Source organism: Protopterus annectens, chromosome 11.part0 (assembly GCF_019279795.1).
Source record: "Protopterus annectens isolate FY-2018-M chromosome 11.part0, PAN1.0, whole genome shotgun sequence".
Taxonomy (NCBI): domain Eukaryota; kingdom Metazoa; phylum Chordata; order Ceratodontiformes; family Protopteridae; genus Protopterus; species Protopterus annectens.
In genome coordinates this window covers 423,061,505-423,085,037 of record NC_056745.1, presented here as the reverse complement: position 1 = coordinate 423,085,037, position 23,533 = coordinate 423,061,505, and the positions used below count along the sequence as shown (strand labels likewise).

Genomic DNA, 23,533 nt, shown 5'->3' with positions numbered 1-23,533 from the left:
AGGCCAATATCTGCTTAAAGAGAATGCCACCTGTTTGGTGCGTGGTGACTCAGTCCTTCCAGTCAAGTTCCATATCAGCAGCCATGATTCACAAGTCTCTGAAATTCATGGGGGCCACAATTTTTCTTGTATGATACTTTTCAAATGCAGCAAGATTTCTTCAGTGAACCATAAAGATGCAGTGGAGACTGTGCTGAGACATGATGGCAGACCAAATTGAAATCACTGAAGCCCATTTTAGAAATTGCTTATGGCATCTGACATTCAGCATTATACTGAGGAGCACCTGTCACCTCCCTTTCCCCCCTAATGGCTGACTGAATAGACACTGTATAGCTAGGTTTGGGGGGAGGCATTAAGAACACACCGTATGAGGTGTCTGGTCAGAACTGAGGGATATTCTGCACATCAGTGCCCTTAACTTTGCAGGCATTCTAAAACTCCCTCCCTGAAGCTGCAAATGATGTACACTAATCTGGAGCCATGTTCCACCAAGTTATATATATCCACTAAAGTCATTGCCCCATGGGTAGCAGTATGATTCTGTCATAATCCATGTGGGTGGAAATGATCTGAGATGTGCCTCTGTGGATTATATTGAGAGACCTTATGGACCTCTCTAAATGTTTCAGTGCCTTGCACTGAGTGGCATTCTGTCTTCACCAAGGCTGATGCCACAGTATGAACAAAAAATGATTGACTTTAATAGCTGGCTTAGTTTCTGGTGGCAGTCCAGGGAGATTCAATATCAGTCAGCCTGAGAGGAGGAGGAGGAGGACATGGTCAACAAACCACATTGCTTTGCTAAAGATGACTTGCACCTCTCCCCCGGGTTTTGGCTAAAATCCACCTGCTTAAGAGCCTTTTTTAGGCAGTACCAAAATGATAAACCTACCGACGTAGCAAATAAAACCCAAAGAAACCTAAATTGTTACTGCTCAGTGCAAGGAGCATTAACAAGAAACTCCACACCCTACAAGTTGTCATAGGTGTTTACTAGGCTAACAACCACAAGGGCTTTCTTAAGCCTAGCCATGCATCCCGAATCTCTGACAAATACTGATACCCTTATAAGTATAAGCAGGGGCATAAGTGCTAAACCAGGGATGACTTTCCTGTACCCCATCCAGGTTGCACTTGAATTGGGTTAGGGAGGAACTCTGCTTCACATGGATGAGGAGCCTGTTCTAGGGATGGGGTAATCTCTGGGAGGACATACCTGTCTCTCCAGCAGGTCCTATTTATATCACAGTCAAAGTTTAAGTCTTTAGAATGGGCAATTCTGGTGCTGTTTGTTTTGCAGATATGCAGGAGGTCCATCAGAGTGGGGTCTGAAAATGCACTGTATGTTCATAGCTGAGTGCTAGGCTATTGGCCCTAGGGCTTATACAAGCCTAGCCAAACAAGTTCCCTGACTTTCGCCACCCAAGAAAATTATTTTCCTGAGCCCCTGTCGAGCAGAGCCACAGCAGTGATTCCCAGGGTGAATTTCCTATTACCCATCCAGTTGTCAAAATTTCTCTTAAAGAAGGCTAATGAGGAGCTTTGCTTGACATGAATGAGCAGCCTATTCCAGAGCAGGGGAAGTCTCTGGGACATGAATCTATCCCTCCAGCATGTTCTGTTTATTGTGGTGACAAGGTTTAGGTCCCTGGAGTGTGTGGCTCTGAGAGATTGGGATTTCTTTAAGTGCAGCATGTCCATCAAGTCTGGGTTAGACATAGCTTTGTACATTAGGCAGAGGTCGCCTCAGAGTAGGCAATATGTGACAGAGTAGAGCTGGAGTTTTTTGAGACGGTCGGCGTATGGCATCTGTTTGAGGCTGGTAATTTTCTTAGTGAGGTCTTTCTGTGGCCTTTCCAGCTGTTGCAGATGTCTTGCGAGGTACATGCCAAATGGGGTGTTGTACTCTATGATGGGTCTAATAAGGGATGAGTAGAGAGGAACGATGACCTCTCTTTTTCTGGAGGAGAAACCCTTTGTGATGAGGTGTGCCACATAGAAGGATTTCCTGACTACTGTGGTGATGTGATTATCAAAGGAGAGACTACTGTCCACCTGTGTCCCAAGGTCTCTTATCACACTTTTGGTGTTTAGTAGGCTACCGCTTATGTGGTAATTCATGGGTACGGTATTTTTCCCAAAAGAGATGACAATGCACTTCTTGGCATTGAGCTTTAGGCCATGACTATGACACCAAGTATCAGTCTCAGTGAGGCCTCCTTGTAGAATGTCCACATCCTTAGATGAATCGATTGTGGCTCATAGTTTGCAGTCGTCTCCGAATTTCATTGATCAGAGACCAGCTGTATTTGCCTTGATGTCAGAGAAGTAGATGCCAAACAGGAGAGGACCCAGGACCAAACCCTCTGGTACTCCACTTGTCACTGGTCTGAAGTTGGATTTGGAGTCGTCTACTTTAACTTTGTGGGTTCTGTCAGTGAGCCAGTTGGCCACCCATCTTGTGACATAGGGATTTATGCCTAGTCCAGTGAGTTTATCTGTAATACCAGAGTGGGGGATGGTGTCAAAAGCCTTGGCGAGGTCAGTATAGGCAGTGTGCACTACCTTACCCTCGTCTATGGCTCTAGTGGCTGCTTTGAAGAAGTCAGTCAGGTTTAGGAGGCATGATCTACCCTTTACAAACCCAAACTGAGTGGGGTCCAGTGTTTGGAGGTTACCTGTGTCTTTGTATATAAGCTGTAAGATGATGCTTTCCATGGCCTTGCAGACCAGGCTTGTCAGGCTAATGGGGTGGTAGTTCCCTGGTTCTGTGGTGGCACCCCCTTTGTGGAGTGGGATAACTGTCGCTGTGTGCCACTCCTTAGGCACAAAGCCTGAAGTAAGGCTATGGTTGAAAATGGTACTTAGGTCAGGTGCCAGTTTATTCTGTAGTTCGTGCAGAACACAGCCTGGGATGTTGTCCGGTCCCATAGATGCTGTGTTCTTGACTACAGAGAGTGTGGTCTTCACCTGTGTGGTTGTGATTTCAGGGGGTTTGCAATCATCCAGTGTGGGCCCTTTGGGGTGAGGGAGGAGTGAAGTTTGCACTGAACCTGCGTGCCAGGATGTTGGCAATATCAGTTGGTTTGGTAAATGTAGTGCCATTGTGCTGTAGTTCAGAGTAGATCGGAGTGTTGCCATTAAGATTCTTGACATAGCTCTAGAAAGATTTGTGGTGGTCTTTAGAATCCAATGCGATTTTATTTTCGTAACTAGCTTTGGAGGATTTTATGAGGGATCTCTGCTTCTTGCTGAGGCTGACCAGGGAGTTCCTGCAGTCATGGGATTTTACTCTCTTCTGCAACAGTTTCTTCCTTCTGTTGTAGAGCTAGTTTATGGCAGGGGACCACCAGATTGGCTTCCTTTTCTGGAGGATAGCATCTTGGTTCTGTTGGGGATGGCACGATCCATGAACTCGTGTATGTGCTTATACAGTGCATTTGTATATGATTCAGCAGTCATGCCACTACTTTCCATCTGCGTGGGTGTAATGAAGTTTGCCACTTCTGACTTAAGAAGCATGAAGTTGGCTTTGGAGAAGTTTTTTTTCGGTGGTATCCTTAATGGAGAGGGGAGGCGGGATATGGATGTCTAGGGTGATTAGCTTGTGGTCGGACCTGACCAGCGAGGAGTTGACCTCTGGCGTGGAGCATCTATTATCCATATTGGTAATGACCAGGTCCAGGATGTTGCTACCCCTGGTAGGGGTATGGACAAGCGGGTCCTGGGCGTTGGAATTGATGAATTCTGGAAAACTTTGGGCAAATTAGTTAGTACACGACTAGTTTTCCTAGTTGATGGAGGGGTAGTTGAAATCTCCCAAAATTAGGGTATTGGGCTGTATCTTAATATTATCCAGTATATCAAGAAACATGGAGTGGGCGTCCTGGGGCATGGTGGGGGATCTGTAACATGCTACAACCTGAATTGCAGTCTTGCCCAGTGTTAATTGTACTTGGATAATTTCGGAGGCATTATGTTGAGCAGCTAGCCTCGAGGTGTGGATATCCTTTATGAATATGGACACGCCTCCTCCTTTAGTATTTTGGTCCTGGTTGGGTGGCCGGAAGGTGTTGTAAGAATTGTAGCCTGGTAATGCAGGGGTGCTCTCTGGAGCCTTAAACCAGGTATCTATCCCTTTACAGATGTCAATGTTGTCCATCTTAAGGAGACCCTCCAGTGTGTGCCTTTTGAGGTTTAGAATTTTAGCATTGAATAGCATTACCCTTAGATTTCACTTATGTCTACTATGGTGGTGCGTTTGATGATTGAGCCTTGCCTAAAAAAGGCACTATAGGGGCAGAAAGAGCCTTAGCCAGTATCCGTAATCCCAGCGGTGACAGGTGCAAGCCACCTCTGGTAAAGCATTATGGCCTGTTGATCATGTCATCTCAAGCAGACAGATACTGTATCCCCTTGGAATGACACCAGAATCTTAGACAATTGTTGAAGTCAGTCATTTTGTCCTTGTACTGCGGGATCATTCTGGGCAATGGCAGGATGCTACTCAGGGCTAGTTGTTATACCTGCCTGGGCCACATTTTCAGAGAGCTCCTCCATGTCTCTCTTAATGTAGTCCAGGGAGGTACGTCTCGGGTCATTCACTCCAACATGGACAACGACAGAGTCATACTAGTACTTGTTGTGGCTTGACCTGAGTGCGTACATTATATGGTGGGTCCTGATACCCGACAGGCAGCTGACAGCGACTTTCTCCTTGTTCAGCCTGGTGAGGGGGACGTCAGTGTGCCTGACTACAGAGTCACCAATGACTAGTGTGCTGGGTACATTGTTTTGCCTTATGGGCTGAGGTTGAGTGGCACACTGATTTTCTGGGCTATGTGTTGTTCGGGTAGTGTTGGGGTGGTGGTGGTTGTTCGCATTTCAGCTTTGCAGGTCTCTGTTTGGGCAGATTTTTATTGAGAACCTCTGCTAATGTAGGTGTGTGTTTTGTATTACTATGTGTGGGTTTAGGAGGTGCAGGTTTTGATGGACTATGTGTTGAGTGTGGTGTGGTGTTGACCTTCTCCTCTTGACTGTCTAGTCCAGTCTTGGATTGAGAGAGCTTGGGTTCCAGTTTGGCTATATAAGTGCATCTCTCACAGGTTGTAGTGTTGGACGGTAGGAGGAGAAGGGTTGTCAGTGTACATGAGACCATTGCTAAAAGATGCCCAGATTCATCAGGTGGACAGGAGAAAACACTAGGAGCTGACCATTGGACATGCCTGGTTAGTGCTTATTAATTTAAGTACTGGGAGCTGATTTCCTCTTGATTAGTGAGGAAAGTAGAGTGCTGCAGTAATTTGTAGATTATGTAGCGCTTGCAGTGAGAGTAGGGCAAGTGCGGAGCATCAGGAACAGTTATGAGTGCTAAAACTAGAAGATTGGCTAGTTATAAGGGAACAGAAACAGTTCTGAGTGCTACAACTAAAAGACTGGCTAGAAGAAGAGGCATTGATCTCCTCTCAAAAGCCTGTAGGAGACAGAATACAGGGTTAGAGCCTTGAGGCGGTCAGCATAGGATATTTTACTTAGGCCCTGCATTCTTTTAGTGAGGAACCTCTGTGGATGTTCCAGTTGTTGGATATGCCTAGTTAGGTGCATACCAATTGGGGCATTGCAGTCAGTGATAGGTCTGTGGAATGCTGAATACAATGGAACAATGACTTTGCTGGACTTAAATGTTATACCTTTGTTTATAATGTGTGCAACATAGAATGATTTCCTCACTACTGTAGACATGTGATGGTCAAAGGCCCAATTACTATCTGTATGTGTATGTACCCAAACCCCACACAAAGCTGCTAAGTGTCATCATTGATGATGAACTTAAGTTTAACCTTCACATACTCCAATGTATAAAAAAAAAAAAAATCAACAAAAACTAGGATTACTATATCGAAACAAAAAATTCCTAAACCCCAAAGCCAGACTGTCCCTGGCACAAGCGCTTCTCCTCCCCTCACTTTTATATGCAGCCAGAGTTCTAACTAATATTCATTCCACAACCTTGCTCAAACTTCACCAAACATACCACAAAATAGCTAGATTCATCATGAACTCTCCTTACAACACACACCACTGCCTAGCACTAAATGCTGTCCAATGGCTTGAAAACAACTCCTATCACAATTTCAAATACTACACAATATTCTGTACAAACCATCTTACTGCCTTATTCTGTCCTCCCTTATATCTGCCTACTCCCCATCTTGGACCCTACGCACCTCTAACCAGCAACTTTTGGATGTATACCATCCAAAAAAAAAAAAAAAAAACGGGAAAACTTCTGTATAAATGCTCTGTAGCGTAAGCTTGGAACAAACTTCCTGTACACATTCGCTCCATTGCCCACCCACTACACTTTAAAAAATAACTTAAATTGCACCTTCTCAGCTCCAAAACTTGCCCCTGCCATGACTCAATCTAATATCTGCTTTTCTCTTGTTTCATATTCCCACCACTTCCAAATTTATAATACTCTATCCCGATTTCTAACTAGTAACGCAAGGTGTTTACTTGGCAAACTCATCATCTCAAAAGTGAAGACTTGAATATTGCAATGTATATTCTTTTTTGTATCTCTTTGTACAAATGCTGGTTGTTGCACTGTGTTTATATCTAACTTTTTACTTTTATACTGCTGTACTTCTAATTTTGTACTATCTTAGTGTGAATTATTATATATACTGTAAATTATTGGAGTATGAATTTTAATCTGGAATGTCTTTGTAATCTGGAGCTTTTCTCCTTGGGTCTCTACTGAAAAGGGGCTTCTGGCCCAGTTGCACCAACCCAGTTAACAAATGTCAATAAATAAATAAATAAATGTGTCTCCCAAAGTTCCTGACTACTGGGTCAACTCTAGGTGGTGTGTTGTCAGTATGATAGTTACCAGAGATGGATGACTTCCCAAAGGCTACTATTACGTATTTCTTGGCATTTAGTTTTAGTCCATGGCTCAGACACCAGTTGTTTGTCTGTGTCATCCCCTCCTGGAGTACATTTGTGTCAGTGTAGGATTCAACGACAGATCCTAATTTGCAATCTGCAAATTTAGTCAGCCAGAGACCACTGACACTGGCCTTGACTTCAGAGAAGTAAATGCCAAAAAGGAATGGTCCAAGAACTGATCTCTGAGGGACTCCACTTATGACTGGCCTCTTTGTAGAGGTGGACTCCCCAATTCTAACTAACTGTTTCCTGTCTGTGAGCCAGTTGGCTATCCACTGGGTAGAATACAAGTTTGTACCTAACCTTTTGAGTTTGTCAACAATGCACAAGTGAGGTATTGTGTCAAATGCCTTGGCCAGGTCATAGTAGGCAGTGTGAACCATTTTGTCCTCATTCATTGCTTTGGTGACCTTCTCAAAGTCCACCAAGTTGAGTAGGCATGATGTGCCCTATACAAAACCAAGCTGGGTTGGGTCCAGTGTCTGGAGGTGTGCTATATCACTATTGATTATTTCCATGATAATGCTTTCCATGGCTTTACATACACGAGTAGAGAGATTTATATATGGGTATGTATTTTCCAGGGTCTGTAGATGGCCCACCTTTGTGAAGAGGGATGACTGTTGCTGTTCTTCATTCATGAGGCATGAAGTCTGTTTGGAGGCTGTCGTTAAACAGCAGTTCCAGAGGCCACAATAAGTCATGTTTCATGCTATTTAGAAGGCATCCTGGGATATTGTCTGGGCACATTGATGCAGTGTTCTTGGCCTAAGAGAGAGCGCATTAAAGACTTGTTCCCTAGTGATAGCAGGGGATATTATATTTTATGATATTTCTTGAGGGAGGATTGAGGGGGAGAGGGGATAAAGTTGGAGCTGAATTTATCAGCCTGTAGGTTTGCTATATCTTCTGGCTCAGTATAGGTGGCTCCATTTACAACGAGCTCTGCACACAATTGTGTATTGCCTTTAAGGTTGCGGGCGTAGCTAAAGTATGCCTTGTGGTTGACCCTTGGCCTGGGAGGCCAAATTCACTTCAAATTTGGCTTTGGTAGACTTTATTTGTCCTCTGAGATGTTTTGTTTAGTTTGATGAGAGTGCTTTTATCCTGCTGGGTGCTGCACCTCCTAATTTTTGCCATGATTTTCTTCCTTCTGTTGTGCAGCCTATTGATTTTGTGATTCCATCTGGGTGACTTGTTATTCGAGTTAGTTCTGTACCTCTTCCTGGTGGGTACAGCTGCCTCTATGCAGCTATGGGACATGCTTGTACAGGGTTTTTGTGAACAGTTCTGCATAGGCAGCAGTTTTCTTAAGGTTTGTGGGGGTTTGACATTTTGCCAGGTTATCACTTAATAACAGGAGGTTAGCCTTGGAGGAGTTCCTGAATACTCAAGGTTTAGCTGGGGATCCAGGTTTTATTTTTACTTCAAAGGAGACCATTTTGCGGTCTGACCGTACCAGGGAAGACATTACAGTAGGGGATATGTAGCACTCTCCCATATTAGTGAGGACCATATCTAGTGTGGCTACACCCCTGGTTGGTGTATTAACTGTCTGGTTCAGGGAGAGTTTGTTTACAAAATCCAGCAATCTCTGTGCCTGTACGTTTGGTGTCATATAGGATTCCCAGTTAATAATGGGGTAATTAAAGTCACCCGTAAATATGATATTATGTTGGATGGCTAGTGTTTCTAATAAGTTTAAATATATGGTATGGTTTTCTTGGGTCATAGAGGGGGACCTATAGCCGGCAAGGAAGTGATATTGGATTTTGCCTATGATGATTTGTACATGGAGCAGCTGAAGTGCATTGTCCTGTTTGACCACCCTTGAGGTGTATTTATTTTTGATGTAAATAGATAAACCTCCACCTTTAGTCCCCGTTTGTGTAGTAGCTGGTCTAAATGTGTGGAAGGCATTATAACCTTGCACTGTTGGTGTGCTATCTGCAGCGATAAACCATGTCTCAGGGACCGCACAGACATCAGCATTTTCTAGGGTGAAGAGAGCTTCTAGGGAGTGGAGTTTTGTTTAGACTCCTAGCATTGAGCAGTAATACCTTTAGATTTTCTTGGTTTTGATTTGCTATGTTGGAAGTACTTTCAGTTTGGCATTGCCTAAAAAAGGCAGTATGGGGGAAGACAGTGTTTTAGCCAGCATTTGAAAGCTTAGAAGGGAGAGGTACAGAGACCATTCCTAGCAAAGCAGCATGGTCCATCGACCATCTCCTTTCAAGCTGACAAATACTGCACCCATTTAGAATGACACAAGAAACTAAGCCAGTTATTGGTCAATCATCTTTTGTTTGTATTGTGGCATCATCCCTGGAGAAGGTAAAATGCTGCACAGTGCTAGGCCCGTACCAGCTTGAGACACATATTCCAAGAGCTCCACAATGTCTCTGTTCATATAGTCTAGGCAGCTATGTCTCGGGTCATTTTTTCCCACTTGGACTATGACTGAGTCACTCTAGTACTTGTGGTCCAATGACCTGAGTGTGTGTGTAATGTGGCGGATGCTAGCCCCTGATAAGCAACTGACTGTGACTTTCTCATTACTCAGCCTGGTGAGAGGGACATCAGTGTCTCTCACAATGGAGTGTCTAATGACCAAAATATTGGATTGTGTAGTGGCTTGCCTTTTGGGCTTAGAGTTAGAGCTCCATGAGATGTGGCTGTATGTGCTGATGTGTGTGTTGTTTTGAAAGAGCGCATTTGGGGCTGCTGAGGGTATTTGTGTCTGTGAGCTCTTTGTGATTCAGGAAGGTTACATTTAAGTGCCTCAGTATATGTGGGTCTGTATGTCTGATTTAAATTGTGTGTGATGAATGCAGTGTGTGTGTACTATTATTGACATTAGGAGTATTTTTATATGAGAGTTTTGCCTCCAGTGACAGTGTGTAAGTACATCTTTCACATATTGTATCAGTTTATCTGAGAATTAACTGGTTGCCAGTAAATATGAGGCAATTTCTACATTGTCTCAGGATGCCCATATCCACTAAGTTGGTAATGGAGATGGTGGGAAAGTTCATATCCATGACAACAGACCCTTTTTCATTTATTATATAGCTGGAGTGAGAATATAAAGCAGTGTTAGAAGTATTTGGTTTGCAACTCTGGGCACATTGCTCGTCACTGCAAACTAGTTGTCCTGTGTGCAACTAGGTATTGGAGAAATTTAAGTTGTGCTTTTACAGGAAAAATGTCACTCGAGGTGTCTGACTCTGTACAAAGCATGGCTAAACAGGGCTAAACAGTTGAGCGGAAACTAATACGCAGACCCTGAAAATTTAAGAATGAAGTATTTAGGCAGATATTCTGAAGTTAGAAACAAATCAAGCGGTACTTAATGAAAACAAAGAATTAGCTTGTCAAGAATGATGAAAAGAGGGGAGTTGCATGAATGGCTATTACTAGTGCTGGTCTCACCATGTCTTCACTCTGCTGGGGTATAATGCTGCTTTGCATCTTCTGTCACTAGAAGCAAAACATCACCACCAACAAGATGAGAAGCAGGCCACAGACTGTTTGGTGATCCACAGTCTTGTCTCAGATGATGCAAGAGTCTGTAGGCTAGTTGTAACCTTTTCCAGGTAGATGTCTTGAATACCAGCCAGGAATATTAAGCACAGATGCTTACTGTCCAACCAGAAACATTCAGGAATCAATGCACTCTGCTCATTCTTTCACCAGGAGCAGAATGTTGTTGTTTGTCTTTGGGCTTTTTCCTGGTAAGGGGTCGCCACAGTGGAACTCCGGTCCACTAATGATTGGCAGTAGATTTTTACGAAACGCCGAGGTGCCAGCTTGACGCCCAGCCTTCAACAAAGGAACGCCCATTTACGCACGCATGTCTTTCGAACGCGACCCAACTGCGGGGAGGACATGCAGACTCAACACAGAAGGCACTCCCAAGCCGAGAATCGAATGGGAGAACCTCTTACAAGCAGAAATTCCAAGCTGTCACATATGAAGCAGTTATTAGGCTTTTTGGTGATCAGCGGTCTCCAGGAAATAATTTCCCTGTGCTGCTCCTCTTTCCAGGAGAAAACAGAAGCACTAATCCATAAGATGACTACTGAGAGGCAGAATGTGGGCTCTCCAGTAACTGGTGGTCTTGCAATAGATGTTTAAAGACAAGATGAAAAAATGGGTTAATATAAACACTGCAGTGTGCATTAAGCAGTTGGATATGAAAAAGGGGGCAATTAAAGTTTCAGCTGTCTAAGTGGAGAGCCACTATTTTTAAAAGAGCAGGGTAGATTGAAAGGGGGTGGGCACTTTTGTTTTCTGGCTCTGTGGAATACAGTTGGATGGGCAATACATTTAAATATTTGAAGGGGAGTGATTTTACAAAATGATGATTTTGTGGTTACTCACAACAGCCAGTGAAAGGAGCGAGAGAAGGAGATATGTGGTCAAATTAACATAAGGGGATGGCAACTAGAAAGATGGTTGTGTTTAAGAACATAACAGCAACAGAGTGGGAGGGTGGGAAAAATTGTGCAAGACTCACGAGACAAAACCGTGAAATATTTCCAAGTTTTCATATGCAATTGAAAGCAGAATACAAGTAAAACACAGTGTAAAGAAAACAAATCAAAGTATACAAAATAGAAGAAGGCAATAAAGTAATACAAAATACAAGAAATCAAAAGCAAACTAAACGGTCCCTCACATCAAGTTGTGTCAGAGTCTTTGTGAGCTTTTTCAGTGAAGTCCTTACTGTAGAGGATGTAGATGTTGGTGCCATTATTGAGATATGGTGTAAAGCTGCAGAAAGTTCTCCTGCAGTGTAGGGCTACAGTGCCTACCACACATATGGGACCTAAGACACACAGACAGGAACTAAAGGTAGAGGTGTCTTGATTTACCTTAACAACACGTATACCTCAAGGTTGGTTAAAACAGGATGATACTCTGCAGTTCATTCACATGCAAATCACCTTAGAATAGAGTCCCTTACCATACCTTAGCAAGCTATAGGTCACCATCTGCATCTCAAAAATCCTAAAACTCTTACCTAGATCTACTGGAGGCACTGTTCTTGGTAGACTTTTTACCCCTCTAACAGACTGGTGAACATACACTGCCACCAACTTGCAGGCACAACTTTTCCTGGACTTTATTAACACAAAGATCAGTTAGTGCACACTTCAACCAGAGGTTCAACCATACTGGATCTTGTTTTCACCAAATATGGGATTAAGCTGCCTGTTATTCTGGCTAGTCTAATATGCAAAACCTTGGAACAGATCATCATGGAGGTGATCAACAAAGACATTGGCAACCTTCAGACACTGGATCCGTCCCACTTTGGTTTTGTCAAAGGAAGGTCATGACTACTTGAGCTAGTAGTCTTCTTTGAGAAGCTAACCAAGGCAATGGATGCAAGGAGAACTGTGCGTAATGCCTACCTAGACCTGGCTCAGTCATTCAGTACAATACTCCACTCAGATATTGTGACCAAACTCACCGAACTCTGCATAAAAAAAAAAAAAAAAAATTTGGAATATTGCTATCTCTATTATCTGTACAACTCCTGTTTTTTAACTTTGTAAAAAAAAATTCTGTATGATTCTTGGAGCTTTTCTCCCTGGGCCTCTACTGAAAATGGGCATGTCTCCAGCTAGACTAGCCCGGTCAACAAATGTAAAATAAAATAAATAAATAAATAAATAAATCCCTACACACCTTACTAGATTACCAGCTGGTTCACAGATAGAACCCAGGAAGTTAGGATTGGTGAGACCACCTCTACCAAGTGGCAGGTCACCAGTGGAGTACCATAGGGCTCCATGCTGGGCCCACTCCTGTTTGTCATCTTCGCGGGGGTCAAGGCTAATGTCAAGGGCCTGTGGTTCACCAAGTGTGCAAATGACTGCGCATTTGGAGTGGTCATAAATTCCCTGAATTAAACTAACATCCTGCTGAAGGGTCTAATGGACAGTGACTGGTGCCAAAGCCACGGATTAAAACTCAGTGCAAAGAAGTACATTATAGTGCCTTTTGGGAAAATATCTACCCAGGCAAATTACTCCATTAATAATACACCCGTATCAGTTTACCTGTTAGTTAGAAATCAGTTAGAAATCTGGGAACATATGTAGGCAGTAAACTGCCCTTTGACCAACACATAGCCAAGTTAGCAAAAGAGTGATTCTATGCAGCCAACTTATAAGTAAGGGGTGTAGCACTGAGGTCCAAGGAAATTATAGTACCCCTCTGCTCAGCCCTTATCAGACTCATCGAGTACAATGCCCCTTTTGGCATGTACCTGACTAGGCATATGTAACAGCTGGAATGCCCATAGAAGTTCCTCACCAAGAGAGTCCAGTGTATTCACTCACTGTCCTATACAGATCACCTTAGAGTCCTACCTCTATATCTGGTCTCCTATAAGTTGTTTTTGAGATGATCTGTGCTTGGCATATAAAGCGTCCTTAGATGCAGCCCTGATGGAGCTTTTACACATCTGAAAACGAGCAGGGATTTGAAGTTTGCCTGTGACATAAATAGAACATGCTGGCAAGACAGATATGTGACTCAAAGCATCTCCATGCTCTGGAATAGGCTGCCCCATCCATGTGAAGCAGAATCCATTCCTGACCCTATTCAAAACTAACATTGACTGTTGGATGGGAAATAGCAAATTCATTTATGGGCTGGCCCCATGTCTCTTATAGACAGAGGCCGACAGTAAACATTCAGTAACTAACATGGCCCCTCAAATAGCTTTTCCACAACCTCCTAACTAACATACCCCATGTCTCAGTTAAAATGCACATGTTACTAGGGGATCCAGTTGGTTTGGGTTGTGTGGCTAGGCTTATGAGAGTCCTGGTATATCTCTGAATATGACTGTAGTATAGTACATCAGTGTGGGGATGGAATCTGTTCTTATTCCTTATGTGAAAAAGTGATAAGGCTGTGGAAATGGGCTGTCATCTTGTCACTTACGTTTCTCATTTCTGGAGAAACTAGCTCCTTTGCCGACAGGCTCAGCCTTTTGCTGATGCTGCTAGAGTGGTCCCTCACCTGATCATTAGGTTGGAAACTTGCACTGATGGGGCAGCTTTGCTGCAACTTCCTTACATCCCTAGCCAATGCCAAGTGCAGCCCCCCCCCCCCCCAACTGTGATTCACCCCCTCCCCCAACAGTGGTGCAAGGACACTGTAATCAGGTATAGCCTTCAGGTCTTTTCTGTTGCTTTTCTCCATTTTATCTAATTTCCAAATTCTTGTAAAAATATAAGTAAAAAAAAAAATAAAAACAGAACAAGCATACCTCTCGACTTCTTTGCTCAAGAAATCTAGACTAAGCCAAAAATAGGGGGGGGGGGGGCGGCAAAGGGTCCAAAGCGGGAACAGATTTTAAAAACTGCTGGATAAAGTTGCTAGAATTAACAGGCTTTGCATTGGCTTGCATTTGTTGAAGGATATGTAGTCTGAAACTCAAATGACTGCCATTATTTATTGATTGTAATCCTCAATTATTTGCCATCCTCAATTATTTGCCAGAAAACCACAAATTTAATGAGGAACAGACCAAACATATGAGACAAATCTGGATATTCTGTGAAATTCACAAGTTCAGGATAGTTGAGATGTATTAGAACAAGTACAAAAATCATTGTTGTAGTCCTATGTTGACTTCAAAAAATGTTGATTCCTTTTCTCTCCCTCATCTTCTGCATGAGGCTCTCAGACAGAGGCTGTTCAGAACACTTTAAACACACCTGTCCACCCGACATTATCCAGACCTCCTTGACTTCTGGTAGATTGCGTGATTCCTCTCATTTCCAAAGACACTGCTTTACCCTCCATGGTCATCCAAATCCTCCCATCTGCTCAAAGGCCCAGTACTAGCAAAATATACAGAAGTAAGTGGGCATGTTTTACTGCTTAGTTTATCTCCAGTGGGTTTGATCCTTTTTTCTGTGCAGTTATCAGCATTCCTGGACCATCTGTCTTGGTTTTTTCATACAGGCCTTAGCTATTCTCTCATTACTTTTCCTCTGCTTGCTCTTTTCTACTTTTACTGTGGATTTTGCAGTTCTTCTTTGGCATTTTTTATGTAAGGCATTCCTCAAGAGTATTTTCTTAATTAAGCCTCCATTTAGATCCTTTGAGGTTTCCATTTTGTGCTTGAGAAACAAACTGTTCCTTCTTTTTAGCTAGCATCCAAGGCTCACTTAAATATCTTTCTTGGCAAACTCTCTTTCTTGAAACTGTTATATCTATGAGGAGACTTTCAAAACTTCAGGCCTTGTGTATACTGCCCCATCCCACCAGTTTCTGGTTTGCCCCAAAGACAGAGTGAATTTTTAAACAAACTCAGCCTTTATGCCATAAGTAGCCACAGAGTTGGATCTGAACTAGGCCACCAATCCTCATGTTTTCCTACCCAAATGATTAAAATAGTAGATATTTGATACACTGGATATGCATAGGCATTTGAGGTTTTATTGGGATCAAACAAAATAATTTGCTTAAGAATCACACTTGTTTGGTTGTCATGCCCAAAACAGACTGGGTATTAGATTATCCAGGATTATTCCATTTAGATGGCTGCCATGGTGCATTATTTTGCTATGCTTAAAAATAAAAGACCTTATCAAACCAACCTCCAATACATTGCATCACTGCTGTGGCCACATCAGTAGTGTTTTTTGAACTCTGTCTTTGGCCAACATTTTGTCAACCATGACATGGGTTTCTCTGAATACTTTTTCAAGGCAGTATAAGCTGGAAGTGATCTCAAGGTACAGATCATCTTCTGAGCCACAGTGTTGGGGGGAATCCTTACATGATGACAGCCAGGAATGCAAGCTGTGGACTGCTGGTTTAAGTGGATGAGCTAGACCATGACAAATAAGAAAAATATGTATTTGTCATAACAGTAGATTTGCATGGTCATGGTTCATCCTTTTCAGCATTTCTACCCACCTCACCCGGACCTGGCAGACAGGGTCTATAGAGGGGAGAGTTTACTGTTTGTTGAGTTGGTGGTGTTTTAATCAGGTTTATTCTGTTCTTCAGTGGTTTGTTTGTGTCTTTCGGCTTTTCCTGGTTATGGGTCGCCACAGCGGAACTCCGGTCTGCTAATGATTGGTAGTTGATTTTTACGTGCCGAGTTACCAGCCCTGATGCACAACCTTCAACGAAGGTACACCCATTCATGCATGTCTCCACGCAGAAGATGCTCTAGCTGAGAATCGAACCAGACAGCGTCTTACTGTGAGGCAACAATGCTACCTCAGCACCACCACTGTGGGTAAACTGTTGTTGTATCTTTCGGCTTTTGGTCGCCACTGTGGAACTCCAGTCCGCTAATGATTGGCAGTAGACTTTTACATACTGGCTTGCCAGGCCTGACGCACAACCTTCAACGAAGGTACGCCCATTCACGCATGTCTCCACACAGAAGACACTTTAGCTGAGAATCGAACAGGACAACGTCTTACTGTGAGGCGACAACGCTACCGCAGCTTCAGTGGTATATATCATATATGGAGAACAGGCAAGCACCAGAAACAAATGCAAGTCCAACTATTAAGCTGAGAAAGTAGGCCACACCACACCAAGCATGGACATGACCACAAAATAAACAAAGTGAATACATGGTTTAATAAAAAATAGATTAAGCTCTTTTCATTTTACAATCCATACTTCATCAGGATCATGTTAATTAATCATACTTCTATGTGGGCATTTAAATAGAGGTCACATGACCCTTCCTTAAACAGACAACAGACTTTTCATAAACACCTTGTCAAACACTCCATACAACACTGTTAAACCCTAGTATAAAAGGTATATATACAAAATGTATTATACAGTATAAAAATAGATAATTTAAGACAAACTCTATACTTGTAATGATTTTAGATTTTAGTTTTAGAATGCCGGTAATAGAAGAATACTCATTAAGTCCAGGCATTTTTTTCAGCATCAGTAATCAACTGCTATTTTAATTCACATTTTTGAGGGCTTCTTTTCATGGACCCCTCAAACATTTAAGGACCTGGAAAACAAATCCATGATCTGAGTAATTATTAATATGACTATAGAATGCATCAGACGTGTTTTTGTTTCTAACGTGATACTCATGTTCATAGATGCTGGTTCTAAGAACACTGTTTTTCCAATGTACAGTGCTCTACATTTCTTACTCATAGCCATCTAGATCACCCCTTGGTTCCGCAATTAAAATATTATTCCATTCTAGTAGTTCACCTACTATTAATGTAAATAATTTATTGGTTTACAAAAAAAAAATTGCTTTCACTTCCCACACTTATAAGTGGCCTTTTTGTTTTAGTACTGATAGTATACCTCTTCTTGTTTTTCATTAACTTTTTGAAATTAGTACTCTTCCAAAAAATGTCCCCCCCCCCCCCCCCAAAGACTCTAAGCATGTCATGCATTTCCAAAATTTTCCAGTTGTGGAAAATGATGTCCTTTTCTTGTCAATACTTTCACTTTGCTGAATGCTCAAACCTAAAATAGGCAAATATGTACCTTTTCCAGTTTATTAACTACTTCAACCTAAATATAACAGAGCAAAGTAATAGGTAACCCATCTTTTCAAACATGTTAACCAAAATGCCAGTTTCATGCAAAAATAACTGTTCATGGGAAGCTGTTCTGAATGTATCTCATCACTGCAACCTTAACTAAAACAAATTTTTTGGAACAGCTGTCCTTAATAATAGTAACATCGAAGTAACATAACGTATCATAAGTTATGTTGTAACTGAACTGCAAAAAGGATGTAGCTCTGTTAATATAAACATTAAATTCTTCCAACTCATACCAAGTTCCTGACAAAAAAATATATATGTCATCAAGAAACCTGTTGTATAAACCCCAGTTTTTACCAAAAGTAGAGTTCCATATAAATTTCCATTCCCATTCAGCCATTACCAAATTGGCAAACCCCTGGGCACATGGTGGACCCATTGTCACTCTTGTGGATTGATGGTAATTTTCACCCTCAAAAAAAAAAAAAAAACATATTTGTTTCCCAAGACTGTGTCCATCAAAGTGGTTAACATATTAATTTTCAATTTTGAAAAATAACTTTTCACAAGAAGATACTCATTAAAACACACCAAACCCACTCCATGTGGGATGCCAGAAAAAATATGTTTAACGTTAATTGTTACAGAGAAATATTCTGTTCTGTATAAGTAGTCTTTTATGTTCCTTAAAAAATCCCATTAATCTTTGAGTAAGTGGGGAGCATTTTGAAGCCCACCCTTAATATTATAATCAGTAAACTTCACAATGAGGCAAGTTGCTGATCCCTCTGCATCAACCAACAGTTTGCCTAAAGGGTGGGTTATATAAATTTTTATGTATCTTGGGAATACCAAAAATGGAAGCAATAAGGGACTTATTCACTTCCATGAATTTAAATTCTTCTGGTTTTATCTTCCCTTGCATAAGCATACAGTTAAAATCAGTTCTACCATATGCAGCATTTACTTGATTTTTAGACATTTCTTCATAAAATCCATTATTTAATATAGCCAGCATTTTACAACAACAATCAAAAACATTCATAGCAACCAGACCCCCTTCCCTTGTCGGGATTCATCTTTTGAATGTTTTTTTTAGAACAAATATTACTTAAAACCTCATTTTCATGGGGGTTCAGGTTGTCATATATTCACTCCTTTCTACTGATATTACTTAACAGTTCCATCTCCCATCTGCAGTCTGTTAACCTTGGGGAGGGGGGTGTAGATTCTGCACAGATGTTTTGGAATCAATAATTTAAAGGGCATGCCTTAGTTTCTTTTCTTTTTTTTTTAATTTTTCTAATCATTGGTCAAAGCAAAGTACTTACTTTATTGATCATACTTTAAAGGTCTCTGCAAAGGAAGGCACCGTCAATGCCTATATTTGCAGGAAGCCCACATTTAGTAACATATTTATATGCAAGAAACAGTCAACCTAAGTTTATCAAATATAGTGTCATTAAGGGGCATTCTATCTGAACATTAAGGCTAACTATTGGTAATGAAACTTTTGTACAAGTGTTAGTTACCTTGAAAAAATGTTTCAGAATAGGAGCTGTACTGCCCCCGCCATGGATAAATTGCTTAATGAAGGTGACGAGAAATATTTTATATGTCCCATAGTAAAAACATTAAACCCTCTGATAGATGGTTCCAAGTGTTTGTGCCTACTTTTACACACCTTTCACCCTAGATTTCTCAGTCAGTATGCAAGCCATTAGACAGTCTATTGACAACAACTGGAAGATCTGACATGGGCAGAAGATATTAAACATAAACTGTGACAAACCCTGACATATTAGTGTATTAAAAAAATATTTGGACCATGACGGTGAGAGTACTGAGTAGCAATGTGTTTAACAAGCCAAATGGCATCTCTGCATGCGGACTGTGCAAATACTGCTTATTAATGGCAAGTAGTCCATATGCAAGCATTTTTAACTGCAGGATCCTTGGTGGTAACTGTCATTTGGTGTACCTTAGCACAATGTGAATCTTGTTAATTCTGTGGGCAAAACAGCTAGAAGGTTATCACTGGGAGTATAGGAACACTTGTACATCATAAGAATTAAAATAAAAAATAATGTTTTGTTGCAACATTCAATTGTTTAACCAAATTCCAAAAGATTTTTTTTTGTATTGAATCATGTTGGTGACAAGAAAAGTGACAACCTCCAGTGACAGTTAAGTTATAAATTAGAGAACTTTCTTGGCAGCTTCAGCTTAAAGCCATCTCTTTTCTAGGTTGAAATGTCTGCAGATATTAAATGCATCTTGAATCAGAGAGTTTTAAATTCTGATTTTTTTTACAACTGGTTGAATGCTTGTATGTAATGTGCTGATTTTAGCCTATGTAAAGGTGGTGTCTGTTTTTTGTGATTTTGTTCCTTTTTTCTTTTCTTGAATCTCAGTTCATTAGTAATAATAGTTTGCAGTTAAAAGAATAAAGATTAGCACCACTGCAAGTTTGAATTAATAGTTGTTTCTCAGACTGTTGCCTCTACTTAAATTTAGAGGCTTATAAGTTGTGCATGGACGAATTATATTTATTATGGTCTCCTAGTCGTACATTGTGGCGTTGTAAGCAGTTAATTGCGATATCAGTTGTACCATTGAACATTCTTTTCCTGCATATAAAAACTTACATGTGCTTACAGTGTATATAACATGCTGTAAATGTCTTGCTTCTGAACTGTTTATAGGCTTTTATTTAATGCGTTTTGGAACAGTTCTGTTGCGCACTGCATGCCATGTAGTGAAAGGTAAACATCACTCATATCAGTGTTCTCTTTCTATACACATATTTTGCCAGTGTCTTAAGTTGACCTCATCTCCATTGATGTCAAAGCAGAGATGACATGGAGATGAGCCCACAGCCTTTAATGGATGCACCATGATCTGTTAACACAGTGGTCAAATCCCTACGCTCTACCTACTTTGATATCACCATGGAATACAATACATTTACTTGGGCCATGGCTTCATGAAAAGTTTATGAAGATTTTTATTGAAAAATGGCCTGTATATTTTACGTTTGCTAAGGGGTGGGCCTGCATATTGGCACTTAACCCACCATGTGCTGTAATTCATTTATGACCTGTTTTAGATTTAAAACAAATCATGTGCAATATATAAGCAGATTGTCTGATTCTTATCATGATAATCTGTCAGCAGTTAGTGAGAGTACATCTTATTGGCCTGATTGCATTATTAGTGATGGTGCATTCATGTGACCGTATGCTGAAGAACTTTTAGTATCTGGAAGGAAATTTGCATATCATGTAATGAACGTTTGCAAAGATTTTTGCAGTAATATTTCTTCTGTGTCCTATATGCAGCTGCTGTGGGACTCTTCCTGTTGCATCTAAATCTTATTTACAACCTACCTCTGATGTAAATGTGTATCTTTTTTTTTTTATGTGGAATGTTTCAACTTATAGAGAGACTTTTTTGCCCAAATAATTTGAGAGACATGTCTACACATAATAGAAGTTGGTTCATTATTAAAAACTTGTTGCATGGGCTAGTGTGCCAAAACATTTTGGAAAATTTGCATAATCTCCAATGATACTTTAATAAAGAATAGCTTTAAAAAAAATGTGTTTTGATACAGCTAACTCTTCTGTCAGGGTTTCTTTGGTTGGGTCTTCAGTGCTTTTGTATAGTACTTATTTGCATTAGGCAGTGATACTTATGTTTCATTTTGTTTTAATAATGGTATGGACAAACTGGAATAGTAACACGAGTAGGTTGTACAATTTTTTGTCATTTGATCCATAACAAAGCTTATTGTGTTTTCGCGTAAAGGTAAATACATATGCTGTCATAATGTAATAAGGTTTTAAAATTCTGAATAAAGTATTACAAGTTATTTTTGAGTCTTGAAACCACTGTGTTGCATTAACTGTTTTGTATTATTATGCTGTCAGAATTATCTGAACTCTTTTTTTTTTTTTTTTTTTTTTTCTTTTTTCAAGATTTACCAAAGGTCTGTCTCCTGACAAGATCAACCTGAGCACACTGAAAGGGGAAGGTCAGCTGACCAACTTGGAACTAGATGAAGAGGTACTTCAGAACATGTTGGATCTCCCAACATGGCTTGCCATTAACAGAGTGTCCTGTAACAAAGCTTCCATCAGGGTGAGTCATGTTTATACACTGTTGTGCTGTTTGTTTGTGTCTTTCGGCTTTTCCCGGTTAGGGGTCGCCACAGCGGAACTCCGGTCCGCTAATGATTGGCAGTAGATTTGTACGTGCTGGCTTACCGGGCCTAACACACAACCTTCAACGAAGGGACGACCATTCACGCATGTCGCCACACAGAAGACGCTCTAACTGAGAATCGAACGGGCAACGTCTAACTGTGAGGCGACAACGCTACGCAGCAACACCACTGTTGTGCTGTTAATGAGCAAAAATTCCACAGCTGTGATATTTTCATGCGTCACACATGAATACTCTTGTGTGGAATTGTCCTACAGTGAGAATATGCTTAATTTGTCTTCTGAAGTTGATTATACTGACTGACAAAAAGTGATCATGTCAGCTGTCTTGAATAGTTTTAAGGTGTGTGCTGCTTAGACTTTGAGGCTCATCAACCATTGATTTATAAAGAAGACATTGTGATGAAGTGTAAACAGAAGCTGCTATGAATTCTGAAGCTAAGCTGCTGCTCCAGCAAAACTGTGTTGGTGTTTGTCTGCAAAAGTTTTTACAGTTGATGTATTAGCTTCTTGCTGCATAACCTTAGAGCAATCTTAACAAATACTTAATTGGCAGTTCAGCAATAGTTATATCATTAAATGGTTATGTTTCAGAATGTGAGCACTTAATAAAATTGCTTCCTTAATTGTTTGCTTGCTTGTTTGTTTAACTTTACTATTGGGTTTTGGCATTGTTCCCTGTGAACTACTTTTATGCCGGCCTGATGGTTGCAGAACCAGCAGTAAATGTGAAAGCACTTGCATGTAAACAATGATCAGCAATTAATGAGTGTAAAATATCTGAACTTGGCAATTTTAGACAAAAGGTAAAGAGAATAAAATATAAAGCAATAGTGGTACAAGTAAAAGAGCTGCATACGTGTGTGTGCAGTGTTTACTGTAGTTATGTTAGTTGGGAATTAAATGGGGTTGTGAAAAGAAGTGAAAACTGGAAGAAAGTAAATGGAGGCAGGACTTTTTTTTTTTTTTTTGGCCGGGGTTAAGGTGATATCTTTTTAAAGAAATTTTTATTAGTTTTAACATATTTACAATATATACATAGAAAGGAAAAAATTCATTTTCATGTACTGTTGTACAATAGAAATGCATTGAATCATTACGGTAATCTTATACAATTAACACATTAAAAATCTTGGTATTTCAGTAGTAATATTTCAAGGTATCCCAACACTAAAAGTCTTGGTATGATTTATAGATCTTACTCTGATCACTTATTTTTCAGTTTTACACAGTATTGCTGTTAAATTTTAAAATTGTTTGAATGTAGGAGCTGAGTTTGTTTTCCAATTTTTTATAATAACTTTTCTATTGTATGTCAAGTGATTCCAAAACATTTTTTGCTCTTTGACTTTAACAGATACAGGAGTTAGATCATTCATTAATATTACTGATCTAGTTAAAGAATAATTATCAGACCATAACCCCTCAAAAATCTTTTCCCAATATACATTTAATTTTTTACACTCCATAAACACGTGTATCCAGTCAGCTTATTTACCTTTACTATATCTCCAACAAACTGAAGAAGTCATTTTACCATAAGGAGTACCAAATATTCTGTATGTATATTTCAACATAAAAAAAACTTTCCAGTATAAACTTGAAGTTTGACTAACTGGTTTAAGTAACAAAGTTTTATTCTTACCATCTATTGAGTCACTCAATCCACTACTATCTAAAAAGTTCCAGAATTTCGCATTGAAAATTATTGTTGTTAATATTATTTATAATTAACTTGTATAGCTTAGCCAAACTTCCTTTGTATGTCACTCTACCTTTCATAACAGTATTCATGTAATGGGGGAATAGTATTCTGTACTT

General features: G+C 40.5%; 1 protein-coding gene across 1 annotated transcript in view; it reads left to right on the top strand.

The window, feature by feature from the left end:
• UHRF1BP1L (UHRF1 binding protein 1 like) overlaps positions 1 to 23,533 on the top strand; it is a 2,202,923-nt gene that overhangs the window by 407,436 nt on the left and 1,771,954 nt on the right. Inside the window, exon 2 of the mRNA XM_044087916.1 lies at positions 21,467 to 21,629. Coding sequence (XP_043943851.1) covers positions 21,467 to 21,629 — 163 coding nt within the window. The remainder of the gene's footprint in view (positions 1 to 21,466; positions 21,630 to 23,533) is intronic.